Source organism: Schistocerca americana, chromosome 11 (genome assembly GCF_021461395.2).
Source record: "Schistocerca americana isolate TAMUIC-IGC-003095 chromosome 11, iqSchAmer2.1, whole genome shotgun sequence".
NCBI lineage: Eukaryota > Metazoa > Arthropoda > Insecta > Orthoptera > Acrididae > Schistocerca > Schistocerca americana.
Window position 1 is genome coordinate 103,875,324 of NC_060129.1, and position 16,842 is coordinate 103,892,165.

The 16,842-nt window shown below is 43.5% G+C and overlaps 1 protein-coding gene across 1 annotated transcript in view; it reads right to left on the reverse strand.

Annotated features, from left to right (window-relative positions):
• The window catches only part of LOC124553884 (serine/threonine-protein phosphatase 6 regulatory ankyrin repeat subunit C-like), a 60,442-nt gene that overhangs the window by 43,312 nt on the left and 288 nt on the right, over positions 1–16,842 (reverse strand). Inside the window, exons 2-3 of the mRNA XM_047127888.1 lie at positions 2,023–2,157; positions 1,853–1,900 (exon numbers count right to left, since the gene is read on the reverse strand). Coding sequence (XP_046983844.1) covers positions 1,853–1,900; positions 2,023–2,110 — 136 coding nt within the window. The 5' untranslated portion in view covers positions 2,111–2,157. The remainder of the gene's footprint in view (positions 1–1,852; positions 1,901–2,022; positions 2,158–16,842) is intronic.

The following is a 16,842-nucleotide window of genomic DNA, read 5'->3' on the forward strand; positions in this document are numbered from 1 at the left end:
ACAAATGTGGAAAACCTCAAATTATTAAAATAATTAATTCATACAATCAAATGTATTGAATTCTTTGCAATTAGGAATAAAAATAATTTGGCTTTCCGAGGAATATTCCTATCTTTGTATTTGTGTATACCTTAGAGCGTTGACACAGAAATTGTTCTTCTGTAAATAGCTTGCGTGATTTGACTAAAGCCTTTGTGCTGTTCAGCCTGCTATTAGCAATTATAAAATCAGTAACTCATCAGTTAACCGGCTAAAAACTTGTCTCATCACAGGAAGTTTCTGTGACATCAGAACAAGGAGTTACATTTTTGTATAGCCTAGCGTCCCCTTATGCTTCAAATTTCTGGTAACAATCTGCACACAGCAGGCGTTAAGTATGTGTGAAATTAAATTAATGCTTACAGACGACACCAACGTGGTTACTTAAAATTTATGATCTACAGACATCAATTACGTCCCATTCTAGAATGACATTTTGTTTACCATGTGGTTCCTTTGAAACAGTGTACATATCAACTACATACTGCCGGCCGCGGTGGTCTCGCGGTTCTAGGCGCTCAGTCCGGAACCGCACCACTGCTACGGTCGCAGGTTCGAATCCTGCCTCGGGCATGGATGTGTGTGATGTCCTTAGGCTAGTTAGGTTTAAGTAGTTCTAAGTTCTAGGGGACTGATGACCACAGATGTTAAGTCCCATAGTGCCCAGAGCCATTTGAACCATTTTTGAACTACATACTTCTTCGAAAATGTGGATCAACTTGTAGTTACTTTCTGTAACGTATTGTTACAGAAAGTAAATAGCAATAATTTGATGGACATTCACTCAGATAGCAATCATAATAGGGAACATGACATATCTCACACTGTGAAGAGGAACATGGTTTATTATTGATTTACTATTGTTACTAACAAGAGAATCATAATGCTACTGGTATAGTTACAGCATGTGCCATGTAACTGGCTCTTAAGGTCATACCTGTCTTCCTAAAATAACCATTATTTACAAGAAAAGAGAAACTAGTATGTTGTTCAAAATAAACTGAAGGAGTAAGTGCTACAAGTTATCTATATAGATGGGAATACTTAACACTCCTTCAAAATTTACTGTTTGTGTCCATGTGAAGGTTCTATGGAACTATGTTTTACATGAAAGCAAATCTTCAGCTGAACCACAATGATGACATCCACTATTAATTTAAAAACTCTGCCACTGATGAAAGGACACGTTGGAAGCAAACGTACCATAATTTTGAACCCATATCTCAATGAATTTAAACAGATAAGAAACAGGATTATAAGGTAGTCAGCACAAGCATTACAATTTCTGATGGATACCTCCTGAGATGATTACCATTATCAGATTCCTGTTTTTAATTGGTTATATAAATATTGTGAACGTGAGAAGGTTTTCCTGTACTCAATATAAATTTATGGAAGGCGATGTACAATGTACTACTGTAATCCTGGAATACATGTCAAATACCTGTATATCACGACTACTTATGTGAAATAGATTCTGTTTAGCTTCGTCTATTCATGTGTTATATTGATCTAGACGGGACCACTAAACCTTTATGAAAATAATTTAGAAAAAGGCCATGATTACCACTCTCAAGGTGTACCAACACGTATGTAACACATATGTAAACTGTATTCCAACTCATACCGACTATAAAAACAAAAGTAATAATATAGAAACTCAGTGAACTTAGAGATTTTATGCATAATAATCAAATGACCCAAATCAGTTATTAAATCATCAAATACGTCTACCGATGAGATAAGTTTGCACTGCATGAATTTCTTGAACCATGAAAAGTTTCTGGAAGTAATGGAAAATTATGACACTTACTCATATTGTCAGTTCCAAAGTGGTAGACTGTGACTTCGGGATCTAATCCTGAAAAACAAATATATAAAATACTTAATGAAAATATTGAATATGTTTTTCATTACCTACTAAAACTGGTTATTCATTATCATATACAGACTTATGTCAATTTATACAAGTAAAATCTTTACCTGTACTGGGATGAGAGTCGCTATAGTCGGCAGCAGTGAGAATTGCGACAAAAATGCAGATGAACCAACTAACGCTTCTGCAGAACATGATGTAAGGACAATGCTGTCAGGCCAAATAAACAACTGCTGGAGAATCTGTAAATTTATGAGTAAATATATCTCCACAATTCATTTACTTTCAACAAACTGGATAGAAAATCTAAATTAATATAATAACCTAATTTGGATTACGATGGTTAATGCGGAAACCACACTAGGAGGTTCGAGAAATCGTTAAGCTAACTATCCAAGAGTACTCTGTCAAAATTTCAAAGCGAAATTCGCATTCGTACAGAAGGAAATTCTTCCCATATAAGATTTATCAGGGGATGAATTACTGGAGAAATGTGTAGGTGGCCACACACAAAATGCTAATGAAACTTTTAATTCCACTATTTGGTGATTAGCTCCCAAACACTTGCACTCCGGACTAAAAGTGGTTGATTTGGCGTCGTATTTAGCAGCTGGCTTATTCAATGAAGGAAATTCATCCCTTCTGATGGCCATGAACGAGGCAGGAATTTTAGGAGACACGTAAAGCTTCAGTTATGCCGAACAAATGGATAACCAGGGCGTATGCTGGCAGAATCGACGTAGCTCATTGAAACGAAGGAAGGTCGGATAGCTCGGAAAGCACTGCTGCAAGCGCAAAACGAAGCCTCTGAGAAAGAAGAAGGATTACTATATGGCTCTGGAATCGCAGATCAATTGGTAAGCATTTTACATTATTGTTGACTTCCTTGAATTTCCAGTTTCCAAGAATTGATTTCTCAAACGCGTTCATCTCCAAATGACTATTTTGACATTTGCGTCCAGTCTAACTCAAAAAGTATTGAATCGATCATTATTAAATGTGATAAGATGATTGTGTATGAAATTACTAATTATATGAACCAACTTATGAGGAGATGTCACGATTGCACGGGTATTTTTCTTCGCCTAAATGGAGAAAAAAACGTGAAAATCGCAGTAAATTGTTCCAACGCCTGCACAGTTTTTAATTTTCATTATTTTCACCTGCATTGAGGCTCATATTCTTAGAAAATAAGTTAGTAATGTAAAATCAAATCCTCTCTGATTTCAGATGAAAATCGGAATGGCTACACTGTACGTAATTGGAGAACTATACTCACAATCTTCAGTGGATATCACAGAGCAACTCTGTTATTTTTGGCTGAAATTAATCAAAAAATTCACAAAAACTCACGGACTTTGAACATCGTCTGGCGATTACACGTCACTTTTATAATACGTCTGTATGCAAGATTTCCACACTCCTACACATCCCTAGGTCCACTATTTGACATGTAATGGTGAGATGGAAACGTGAAGCACCAAATACAGCACAAAAGCGTACCGACCGACCTCGTCTGTTGACTGACAGAAACTGCCGACAGTTGGAGAAGGTCGTAATGTGTAACAAGCAGACATCTATCCAGACGAACACACAGGAATTCCGAACTGCATCAGGATCCACTGTAACTACTATGACAGTTAGGCGGGAGGTGAGAAAATTTGGATTTCACAGTCGAGCGGCTGCTCGTAAGCCACACATCACGCAGGCAAATGCCAAACAAAGCCGCGCTTGCTGTAAGGAGCGTAAACATTGGACGACTGATCAGTGGAAAAACGTTGCGTGGAGTGACGAATAACGGTACACGATGTGGCGAGCCGATGGCAGGTGTGGTTATCGAGAATGTCCAGTGATCGTCATCTGCCAGCGTGTGTAGTGGCAACAGTAAAATTCGGAGGCGGTGGTGTTATGGTGTGGTCGTGTTTTTCATGGAGGGAGCTTGCACCCCTTGTTTTTTGCGTGGTACTATCACAGCACAGGCCTATATTGATATTTTAAGCATCTCATTGCTTCTCACTGTTGTAGAGCAATTCGGGGATGGGTATTGCATCTTTTAAAACGATCGAGCACCTGTTCATAATGCAGAGTCTAAGGCGTCAGTAGAAGACAATAACATCCCTGTAACGGACTGTACTGCACAGAGTCCTGATAAGAGTCCTATGAAACACCTTTGGGATGCTTTGGAACACCGGCATCATGCCAGGTATCACCGAAAAACATCGATATATCTCTTCAGTGCAGCACTCCATGAAGAATGTGCTGCCATTCCCCAGGAAACCTTCCACCACCTGATTGAACGTATGCCTGCGAGTATGGAAGCTGTCATCAAAGCAAAGGGTGAGCCAACACCATATTATATTCCAGCATTAGTGATGGAGAGGCCACGAATTTGTAAGTTATTTTCAGCCAGGAGTCTGAATACTTTTGATCGCATTGTGTATTTTTAAGGTCAAAATCTTACATGAGTCATCTCGCATATATTAAGAGAAAATCAGGCACTCCCTCATACATTACTCACTCACTGTCTTTATGTACAACAAAGCATTTACACATCATTACACAGAATGTTACCAGTTTCCTGTATAGTGGTAAAGTCAAAACCAGTTCACAATAATTGTACAAATCGCACCACTTGTGGAAGTGCACTGTGTCAAGAATGCGAGAGAAGAGCACTGGCAGAGAAACCAACATTCTGGTACATTTTGAAAATTACGGAGTACACGAGGTCTTGTCCAGGCTGGACTTGAGGGTCGTTCATCAGTCTGTTAGTGAAGTACTGGTGCAGGAAAGAGAGAAGAAGGTAGCGCACGTTTAGAGAAAGCTGGTTTCTGGTACCAGAGAGCAGAGAAGGGAACAGTCCGCAAAGTGCGGTCAGCTACGACAGAAGGCTGAAAATACAGGAGCGTCTGCTCTGCATGGCGACTGCGTCACAAGAGGGCGACACTTCAGTGTCCTCTGCTCCACAGGACGCGCCCAGTGGCAACATGTGACCCCTTTCTCAAGCTTCCCAAATGGCTGTGGGGTACATTCAGCAGAGGAATGAAATCGTACCCTGTCAACGGATTTTCCTAGATAGAGCCCCATATGCTATGCAGGGTTCTACATCTACATCTACATCTACGTGATGGCTCTGCTGCTCACAATAAAGTGCCTGGCAGAGGGTTCAATGAATCACCTTCAAGATGTCTCCCTACCGTTCCACTCTCGAATGGTGCGCAGGAAAAACCAGTACTTACATTTTTCTGTGTGAGCCCTAATTTCTCTTGTTTTATAGTGATGATCATTTCTCCCTATGTAGGTGGGAGCCAACTGAATGTTTTCGTAATCGGAGGAAAAAGCTGATGATTGAAATTTCATAAGAAGATCCCATTGCGACGAAAAACACTTTTGTTTTAATGATTCCCACTCAAATTCACATATCATTTCTGTGGCACTATCTCCCCTATTTCGCGATAATATAAAACGAGCAGCCCTTGTTTGAAATTATCAGGTGTCATCTGTCAGTACCACCTGATGGGGATCCCACACCGCGCAGCAATACTCCAGAATAGGGCGGACAAGCGTGGTGTAAGCAGTCTCTTTAGAAGACCTGTTGCGCCTTCCAAGTGTTCTGCCAACGAATCGCAGACTATGGTTTGGTCTACCCACAACCTTATCTACGTGCTCGTTCCAATTTAGGTTATTTGTAACTGTAATCCCTAAGTATTTACTTGAATTTGCAGCCTTCAGATTTGTGTGAGCCATCGCGTAATCGAAATTTAGCGGATTTCTTTTAGTACTCATGAGAATAACTTCACAGTTTTTTTTATTCAGTGTCGATTCCCATTTTCAATACCACACAGATATCTTATCTAAATCATTTTACAATTCGGTTTGGTCATCTGATGACATTACAAGACATCTGCAAAGATCCTAAGACGGCTACTCAGTTTTTTTCCTATGTCGTTAATATAGATCAGGAACATTAGAGAGCCTATAAAACTTCCTTGTTGGACGCCGGATATTACTTCTGTTACTCGATGTCTTTCCGTCTGTTACTACGAACTGTGACCCTTCTGACAGGAAATCACGAATCCAGTTGCACAACTCAGGCGATATTCCATAGGCACGCAGTTTGGTTGGAAGAAAAAAATGGCTCTGAGCACTATGGGACTCAACTGCTGTGGTCATAAGTCCCCTAGAACTTAGAATTACTTAAACCTAACTAACCTAAGGACATCACACACATCCATGCCCGAGGCAGGATTCGAACCTGCGACCGCAGCGGTCGTGCGGTTCCAGACTGTAGCGCCTTTAACCGCTCGGCCACTCCGGCCGGCTTGGTTGGAAGAAGCTTGTGAGGAACGGTGTCGAAAGCCTTCTGGATATCTAAAAATAGGAATCCCCTGTCGATAGCACTTATTACTTCGTGAGTAAAAAGAGTTAGTTGTGTTTTAAAATAATGATATTTTCAGAGTCCGTGCTGATTATGTGTCAATAAATCGTTTTCTTCTCGGTGCTTCATAATGTTCGGATGTACCGATTAGTCACATAGGCGCTGCAAAAACTCATGCTAGTTTCCAGGACAGCAGCTTGGCTGCAGATATGTGTGTAAAAGAAAATTTAAAGTATACATACAGGGCGACTAAAATAAAATTAGCACCGAAAATATTGCGGAGATGGAAAGTGCTGTTGATGCGCAGTTATCACAGAACGTGCAGATAGTCAGGGGCTGTTTATTGTTGGCCAATAAACAGTTTGTAATAATATTTATAAAGTGTATTTTTTGTGCAAAAGTACACTTTTTGAATGGAACAATTCTTATTGACATTAAGAAACTAAAAATAGCGTAAATTATGTTAGTTGATGTGTTACAGGATTCTAGTGCAAGCTGCTTACAATATAAATACTTTGGAAAGTTGCCACACTGTCACTTGTACAATACCTGTAGTAGTACACACCAAAGAACAACACAAATGCATGCACTAGTTATGTGCATTCTGGGCCGTAACGAGGTAACTGACCATCACAGGTTGTGTTCAAAATGACCACCAGCAGTGGCAGAACGCGTTTCCAATCTGGTATGGAGCGACTGCTGCACACATGCTAGCGTTTCGTCGAACATCTCCGAGCAGGCTGCAGTTATGCGTCGTTATGTACCATTGGGTGTAGTTGGTATGTCCTTGCAGACAGCGTCTTTCAGCTTTCCCCACAGAAAAAGTCAACAGGCATCAAATCTGGAAAATGGGGCACCTAACGTACTGGTCCTCTGCATCCAATCTAACGTTTTGGAAACAATTTGTGAAGACATACTGTAATACTCCACGCACTATGTACTGGACAGCGGTCATATTGGTAACACAGGTTCCTCTCTGTGTGCAGAGGAAAGCCTCTAGTATCTGTGGGAGATGGTTTGTTAGGAAGCTGTGATAGTTGTACGCATTCAGTGTTCTATCTATGAAACTCATGCCTATGATCTGACGGTTTACTATCCCACAGCAATGTTTACACTCCATGGGCGCTGATGTTCCACCTGAGGAAGCCAATGGGGATTGTCAACACACCAATAGCACACGTTTTGGTGGTTTACCTGGCTTCACCACTAAACAAGGTACGTAATACATATGGAGTACTAGTCGCAATTCCCATGTACAGAAGTTAACACGATTCTTATAATTGTTTCCATGGAGCTCTTCATTGAGGTAGATGTAATGGGGATGGAATTTAGGCTGATGGGGAATGTGTAGGACACTTGCCTGACCCATGTCACTTACACATGCGATTGCACAGGAGGTAAAGTGCTGATCAACTGCTACAACAGGAAGAACGTTAATTTCCCGCTCTTCTGTCATCACTTGCTTCATTCCGTTACGTTCCCTAGTTCTTACACTATCACTTTCACACAACTGATTGAGAAGATGGTCGAGATTGGGATCCTGCCGCAAGCGCTGTAGAAGAACAAACTGCATTCTTCCTACACTCTCCATGCACCATGAGCATGTCAGCTTTTTCTGCACTGATAAATCCCGTTGTATACACATGAGCTACTGCTTAGACTGTCACATAGAAAACTGATAGCACTGCTCTCTAGGAACACACAAGCTCACTGTAAACGAACATAACAACATCGATCTAACAACTACGCAGGTCGAATGGCACAAAGAAGTGTCAGTGTGGAAACTTCTCACAATGTGGTATTTCATAACTGGCTTGCACTAGACTTCTGCAGCAAACAGCACCGAAATTCTAGTTTACCCTATTTTTAGTTTGTTACTGGCAATAAGATTTTTTCATTAGGAAAATCGCAGGTACAGAAAATACACTTTCTAAGTATTATTACAATCTGTTTATTGGATAACAGTACGAGACCCTGGCTTCGAATTCATTCTGTGAAAACTGCACGTCAATAGCACTTTCCATTTCCATAATATTTGCAGTCCAAGCTTTAGATGGTTCACCCTGCAGACGCCATACAGAGCACAACCACATATATGTCAAGAGAATTAATTGGTTTCAAGCCACCCAGTATTATAGATGTGTTGTGGGAGTATTATCGGCTTGTTTTGTCGTCACGTTTAATAGGGGCTACATGTCTGGGTGAGCATGGCTGGGGGAGGTTGAAATACATGGAGAAGGGGATGCTAGAGAGAAGGGCAGATGGTGATGGATTGGGATAAAGAGGAATAAAAAGAGAGATGGAGCACCAAGAGATGAATAATGAGAGCCTTATAGCGTGAAATCACGAATTCAGTCGCAGATGATACTCCATAGGATTGTAATTTTATTAGAAGCTGGTTGTAAGCAACTGTTTCAATAGTTATCGGTAGGCCAAGAATTATGAAATCAACTGCACAGAAAATACACTTTCTAAGTATTATTACAATCTGTTTATTGGATAACAGTACGAGACCCTGGCTTCGAATTCATTCTGTGAAAACTGCACGTCAATAGCACTTTACATTTCCATAATATTTGCAGTCCAAGCTTTAGGTGGTTCACCCTGCAGACGCCATACAGAGCACAACCACATATATGTCAAGAGAATTAATTGGTTTCAAGCCACCCAGTATTATAGGTGTGTTGTGGGAGTATTATCGGCTTGTTTTGTCGTCACGTTTAATAGGGGCTACATGTCTGGGTGAGCATGGCTGGGGGAGGTTGAAATACATGGAGAAGGGGATGCTAGAGAGAAGGGCAGATGGTGATGGATTGGGATAAAGAGGAATGGAAAGAGAGATGGAGCACCAAGAGATGAATAATGAGAGCCTTATAGCGTGAAATCACGATTTCAGTCGCAGATGATACTCCATAGGATTGTAATTTTATTAGAAGCTGGTTGTAAGCAACTGTTTCAATAGTTATCGGTAGGCCTAGAATTATGAAATCAACTGCAGGTCCTCTGTCGATAGCAGTAATTACTTTGTGTGAACAAAAATCCACTAGCGTTCCATAAGAAAGATATTTTCCGAGTCAGTGCTGTCCACGTGCCAATAATTCAAGGTACTTTATAAAGTTGGAACAGCCCGTATGCTCCAAAATCGTACTGACTATAATGTCTGTGATATATGTGTACAGTTTAGATGACCAATTGTATGTCACTGTCCCCACAGTTTCACTTGCGAACCTGTATGGCACATATATTGTATACATCTCTGCCTACTCACTGTCTTCACCCATCTCCACTTCACCCCCCTGTCTGTCCATCTCATCCTATGCTCTCATCATTTTCCATCTTACCACTACTCATCTACACTATCCATTTGGCTCCTGCATCCCCCCATCTCATTCTCCCTCTATCTCTGATTATCTCCTCCATTTTCTCTCTCTACATCTCCTCCTCCCCTCTCTCACACTGTCCATATTCTCCACCCCTTCTCTCCATTTTCTCCTTCCCCTTTTCTCACTGTCCATATCCTCCACCCCACTTTGTCAACAGCCTCTCCTCACTCTCCCTCTCCATCTCTTCCTGCCCCCAATCTGTTATTCCATTTAAATCTGCCCCCACTCTATATCCATTTCCTCTTGCACCCTCTCCCTTCGCATCTTCAATCCTTCCCTGTCCATATCCTCCTGGCCTCTTTCTCTTATCCATCTCCTTCTGCCACCATTTCTCTTTCCATCATCACCTACACCTCTCTACCTTTCTGTCCTCATCTCCCTCTTCTCCAAACCCATCTCTTCTTCGCTGACCATTGTGGCCGAGCAGTTCTAGGCACTCCATTCTGGAACTACAGGGCTGCTTCGGTCGCAGGTTCGTATCCTGCCTTGGTCATGGATGTGTATGATGTCCTTAGGTTAGTTTGGTTTAAGTAGTTCTATGTCTAAGGGACTGATGACCTCAGATGTTAAGTCCCATATTGCTTAGAGCCATTTTTAACCATCTCTTCTTCCCCTATCTTTGTTCCTCTCCTCCTGCCCATCTCTCCCACCTATCTACTGTAGTCCCCTCTCCTCATTCATCTTCTACTCCCAGCCTATCAGTGTTCATTTCCTCCCACACCCATCTCCCTTTATGTTTTCTCCTGCCCCTCCTCTCTCGGTCCATCACCTCCTATCATCTCCCCCTGCCTCCACTTACCCTGTCCATCATTTCCTGGTCCCTACCTCAGTCTATCACCTCCTCTATCTACACTCCTGGAAATGGAAAAAAGAACACATTGACACCGGTGTGTCAGACCCACCATACTTGCTCCGGACACTGCGAGAGGGCTGTACAAGCAATGATCACACGCACGGCACAGCGGACACACCAGGAACCGCGGTGTTGGTCGTCGAATGGCGCTAGCTGCGCAGCATTTGTGCACCGCCGCCGTCAGTGTCAGCCAGTTTGCCGTGGCATACGGAGCTCCATCGCAGTCTTTAACACTGGTAGCATGCCGCGCAAGCGTGGACATGAATCGTATGTGCAGTTGACGGACTTTGAGCGAGGGCATATAGTGGGCATGCAGGAGGCCGGGTGGACGTACCGCCGAATTGCTCAACACGTGGGGCGTGAGGTCTCCACAGTACATCGATGTTGTCGCCAGTGGTCGGCGGAAGGTGCACGTGCCCGTCGACCTGGGACCGGACCGCAGCGACGCACGGATGCATGCCAAGACCGTAGGATCCTACGCAGTGCCGTAGGGGACCGCACCGTCACTTCCCAGCAAATTAGGGACACTGTTGCTCCTGGGGTATCGGCGAGGACCATTCGCAACCGTCTTCCGCTCACGCCCCAACATCGTGCAGCCCGCCTCCAGTGGTGTCGCGACAGGCGTGAATGGAGGGACGAATGGAGACGTGTCGTCTTCAGCGATGAGAGTCGCTTCTGCCTTGGTGCCAATGATGGTCGTATGCGTGTTTGGCGCCGTGCAGGTGAGCGCCACAATCAGGACTGCATACGACCGAGGCACACAGGGCCAACACCCGGCATCATGGTGTGGGGAGCGATCTCCTACACTGGCCGTACACCACTGGTGATCGTCGAGGGGACACTGAATAGTGCACGGTACATCCAAACCGTCATCGAACCCATCGTTCTACCATTCCTAGACCGGCAAGGGAACTTGCTGTTCCAACAGGACAATGCACGTCCGCATGTATCCCGTGCCACCCAACGTGCTCTAGAAGGTGTAAGTCAACTATCCTGGCCAGCAAGATCTCTGGATCTGTCCCCCATTGAGCATGTTTGGGACTGGATGAAGCGTCGTCTCACGCGGTCTGCACGTCCAGCACGAACGCTGGTCCAACTGAGGCGCCAGGTGGAAATGGCATGGCAAGCCGTTCCACAGGACTACATCCAGCATCTCTACGATCGTCTCGATGGGAGAATAGCAGCCTGCATTGCTGCGAAAGGTGGATATACACTGTACTAGTGCCGACATTGTGCATGCTCTGTTGCCTGTGTCTATGTGCCTGTGGTTCTGTCAGTGTGATCATGTGATGTATCTGACCCCAGGAATGTGTCAATAAAGTTTCCCCCTTCCTGGGACAATGAATTCACGGTGTTCTTATTTCAATTTCCAGGAGTGTATTTCAACGTTCCTCAGCCATGCCCACTCACAAATGTAGCCCCCACTAAACATGTCGATAAAGCAGGCTGATAATATTCCCACCACATACGTATTGTGAAGTGCAGCTTACACATCAGGGGCTTGAAACCAATCACTGCTCCAGTCATGCAAAGAACATCGATAAAGCAGGTCGGTTCTACTTGAACCCAACACACTATCGTTCAGAACAGCCTACCCACTGTTAAACCATTTCGTACTCTCGGTTAGTAGGCTTCACAGTAAAGCAGGTTCCTAAGGCCAGCCACTACTACTTAAACACAACTTGCCTATTATACGGCTCAGCCAATATGGCATGGGCTGACAAAATACAGAAGCGACTCTCATCGCTGAGGACGACACGTCTCCATTCGTCCCTCCATTCACGCCTGTCGCGACACCACTGGAGGCGGGCTGCACGATGTTGGGGCGTGAGCGGAAGACGGCCTAACGGTGTGCGGGACCGTAGCCCAGCTTCATGGAGACGGTTGCGAATGGTCCTCGCCGATACCCCAGGAGCAACAGTGTCCCTAATTTGCTGGGAAGTGGCGGTGCGGTCCCCTACGGCACTGCGTAGGATCCTACGGTCTTGGCATGCATCCGTGCGTCGCTGCGGTCCGGTCCCAGGTCGACGGGCACGTGCACCTTCCGCCGACCACTGGCGACAACATCGATGTACTGTGGAGACCTCACGCCCCACGTATTGAGCAATTCGGCGGTACGTCCACCCGGCCTCCCGCATGCCCACTATACGCCCTCGCTCAAAGTCCGTCAACTGCACATACGGTTCACGTCCACGCTGTCGCGGCATGCTACCAGTGTTAAAGACTGCGATGGAGCTCCGTATGCCACGGCAAACTGGCTGACACTGACGGCGGCGGTGCACAAATGCTGCGCAGCTAGCGCCATTCGACGGCCAACACCGCGGTTCCTGGTGTGTCCGCTGTGCCGTGCGTGTGATCATTGCTTGTACAGCCCTCTCGCAGTATCCGGAGCAAGTATGGTGGGTCTGACACACCGGTGTCAATGTGTTCTTTTTTCCATTTCCAGGAGTGTACGATATTGTCCCTATTCCCACTCCTGTCGAGCTGGAAGGCTACAAGACAAGCAGTGATGATGCTCGTACTGTCATGTAGTTTGTTTGTTTGCCATGTTTCGGTGAAATGGGTCCAGTGATTTAATGGGAGATCATAGACATACACTACGTGAACAAAGGTATCGGGACACCCCCATAAACATATGTTTTTCATATTGTGTAACTTGTTCTGCTACCTACTGCCAGGAACTCCATATGACCGACCTCTGTAGTCATTAGTCACCGTGAGATAGCAGAATGGGCGCTCTGCGAAACTCATAGACTTCGAATGTGGCCCGGTCATTGGGTGTCACATGTGTCATACGCCTGCACGCAAGATGTCCACAATCCTAAATATCACTAGGTCCACTGTTTCCAATGTGATACAGCACAATAGCGTACAGGCCGATTTCTTCTGTTGACTTACAGAGAGCGCGTAGAGTTGAAGAGGGTCGTAATGTATAATAAACAGAAATCTTCCCAGATCTTCATACAGGAATTTCAAACTGCAGTACGATCCACTGCAAGTACTATGACTTAGGTGGGCGGTGAGAAGGGTTTCGTGGTCGAGCGGCTGCTCATAAGCCACACATCACACCGGTAAATGTCTAACGACGCCTCGCTTGGTGTAAGGAGTGTAAACGTTGGAAGATTGAACAGTGGAAAAACGTTGTGTGGAGTGACGACTCAAAGTAGATAATGTGGAGATCAGATGTCAGGGTCTGGGTGTGGTAAATTCCTAGTGAACGTCATCTGCCGGCGTGTGTAGTGCCGACAGTAAAATTCTGAGGCGGTGGTGTTATGGTGTGGTCTTGTTTTTCATAGAGGGGGCTGCGCACCTTGTTGTTTAGCGTGGCACTACCACAGCACAGGCCTATATTTATATTTTAAATATTTCATTGCTTCTCGCTGTTGAAGAGCAATTCGGTAATGGCGACTGCATCTTTCAGCAAGATCGAGCCCCTGTTCATAATGCACTGCCAGTGGCGGAGAGATTAAACGACAATAACATCCCTGTAACGAACTGGCCTACACAGAGTCCTGACCTGAATCCTATAGAACACCTTAGCTATGTTTTGGAACGCCGTGCCAGGCCTCACCTACCGACATCGATACCTCTTCTCAGTGCATCACTCCATGAAGAATTGGCTGCCATTCCCAAGAAACCTTCCAGCACCTGATTCAACGTATGTCTGCGAGAGGGTTAGCTGTCATCAAGGCTAAGGGTGGGCCAGCACCCTATTGAATTCCAGCATTACAGATGGAGAGGCCACGAACTTGTATGTTATTTTGAGCCAGGTGTCCAGACACTTTTAATCACATTTTACGTTTTGTCCAGCAGAATGTCTTCAATATTGCGAGTGTCACATTCACTGCAGTGCATAACGTCTTTGCAGAGAAGTCTGGTGCGCTCTCCCAAGTCCATTAGGCATCTACGGGGGGCAAAACCTTCGTCAGATGCAGCAGGTATCCTGGCGAGAAGAGGTCTAACGTCGGAAACTGGTGGCACATACCCGGGGCCTTTGATATGAAGCCTCCTCCCGCACCGTTGTCAAACTTTAATGACGTCCGACGTTCGAAAGCAAAGCTCAAGAATTTGCATGTTGGGTCAGTTATCAATACTGAATGTCTCAAGCTGGGCCACATCGCAAATACATCTTCTATCCAGGGTGATTCACGGAGATATGTAAATATTTTAGTATGTCTTTCTACATGTAACAATATAGAAAAAAAGGTCTTATAAACATAGGTCCGCAATTGTTCAGTTACGGAGTTACGGGTAATAAAAGGTTTTACCAGAAATTTAGCAACTTCGATATTATGAAGATATCGCACAACTTTAAGAGGTTAAAGTAAAACACGATACGACTTATTTTGTTATTACTGGTGTGCTGAATATAATAAAACATGTCCCAGACGTGTATCTGCAGTGTATCGTCCAGAGAAGGAAAGGTTGTAATACAAGTAAATTTGTTTATTTTTCATTAAGAATGTAGAAACGTGTGTATCATTGTTGGCTACCTTTAGTGAGTTGTTGCAGACGTTCCCTAACCTTGAAACGAGTTAGTTTTCTGTACTGTTCAGTGAAAGAACACAATAAGAACAGTGTATTTAAGTAAAACCACATAGTAACTGTTGTAGTTTGTAGATTATTTATGAAATAGGAATGCCTTTCAAATTTACGACGTAGGAATACGCCACTATGGTGTTTATTTATGGAAAATGTTATGGCAATGATACAGCTGAAATTAACGAATATGGCGTACGTTATTCAACTCGATGGCTTCGAAATGGACGAATCATTAGTGGAGCATTTCGATGTTACGGGAGACATGTTCTCTACCTAGCTTTCATAATCAGTACGAGAGCTCGATACGTGAAGACGATTATGAGGATATTATGGATGCTGTTCAACTTAGCCTGTGTACAGTACACGGCGTATCTCTCAACTATTAGGCATTTCACAATGTAAGGTATGGTGTACAATGAAGTAAAATAATGTGTGTCTCTGCCATAAACAAAAAGTGCATCAGTTATCCGGGAGATCCAGCCCTCCGCTTGGAGTTGTGCAACTGGTTAAAAACTAATTGACAGTTACACAAATACGTTTTATTTTCTGATGAGGCACAGTTTACTCGAGATGGTATAAACACTTTATTGGACCATTCATTTTCCCAGGACGTCTAACTGGCGGGTCGTACTTACAATTCCTTCAAGAAGAAATGCCCCACTTACTCGAAGATACTCTGCTTGATACGCAAATTCAAATGTATTTTCAACATGACGGCATGCCTCCACATTTCGCCAACGGAGTTACTGCACAATTAAATGAACATTTTTGCCAGAGATGGATTGGTGGTGGTGCTACACGTCTGTGGCCACCCAGATTTCCCGATATAATACCAACGGATTTTGTGTATGGGGATGGGTGAAAGACAATGATTATAATGACAAAATCAATACACGTGAGGCACGACTCGGTCGCATTATGAATGCAATAGAAGAAATTAAGAACAACCCTGTGAAACTGAAACGAGCAACAAAATCTGTACACGTGCAGCTAAATGCACGGAACACGGTGGAGACGTTTTTGAACATTTACTGTGATTGTGATTGTATTGCGAAATTGTATGTACTTTGTACAAGTTTCTTAACAGTGAGCTTTGTTTTTTTTCGGTTTAACACGAATTCACGTGTGCTGTGGTATACATAAAACCAAATTATGTGACACATTCATATGGTTTCAGATAACGCTTTTACCATAAATTTTCCAAAATTAAATTCTCTACAACTTCCGTTGAAAACTTTGTGCAGTTGTCTGGAATTTAAAGAACATATTAGACCAGGTAGTTAATAAATTCAAAATTTTACGAAATTATGCCTTTGCTTCTCTGGATGTTCTGGAAAACTACTGTAGATACGCATATGGGACATGTTTTGCTAGATTCGCCAGACCAATAACAACAAAATAAATTTAAATCATGGTTTACTTTAACCATCTATAGATTTGCGATGGCTTCATATTAGCGAAGTTGCTAAATTTCAGGCAACTCTGTAACTAAACATTAGCGGACCTATGAACTTTTTTCTTTAGTTTTAAACGTAGCGTAACATATTAAAGTATTTTCATATCTTCGTGAATCACCCTGTAAATTAGGCCTGTACAGCCGTATTCCAGCAGATCTCTACTACTTCTATTGCCCGATCTGACAAGTTTGTATCGAAAGTACAATGCTTTCGTGAATCTGTTTCGACGGCATACAACATATACCAATAATTAGTGCGGCTAGTGACGCCATTACGTAGACTATGCCGTAAGAATCAGTAGCTGCTTAAATGCGTAG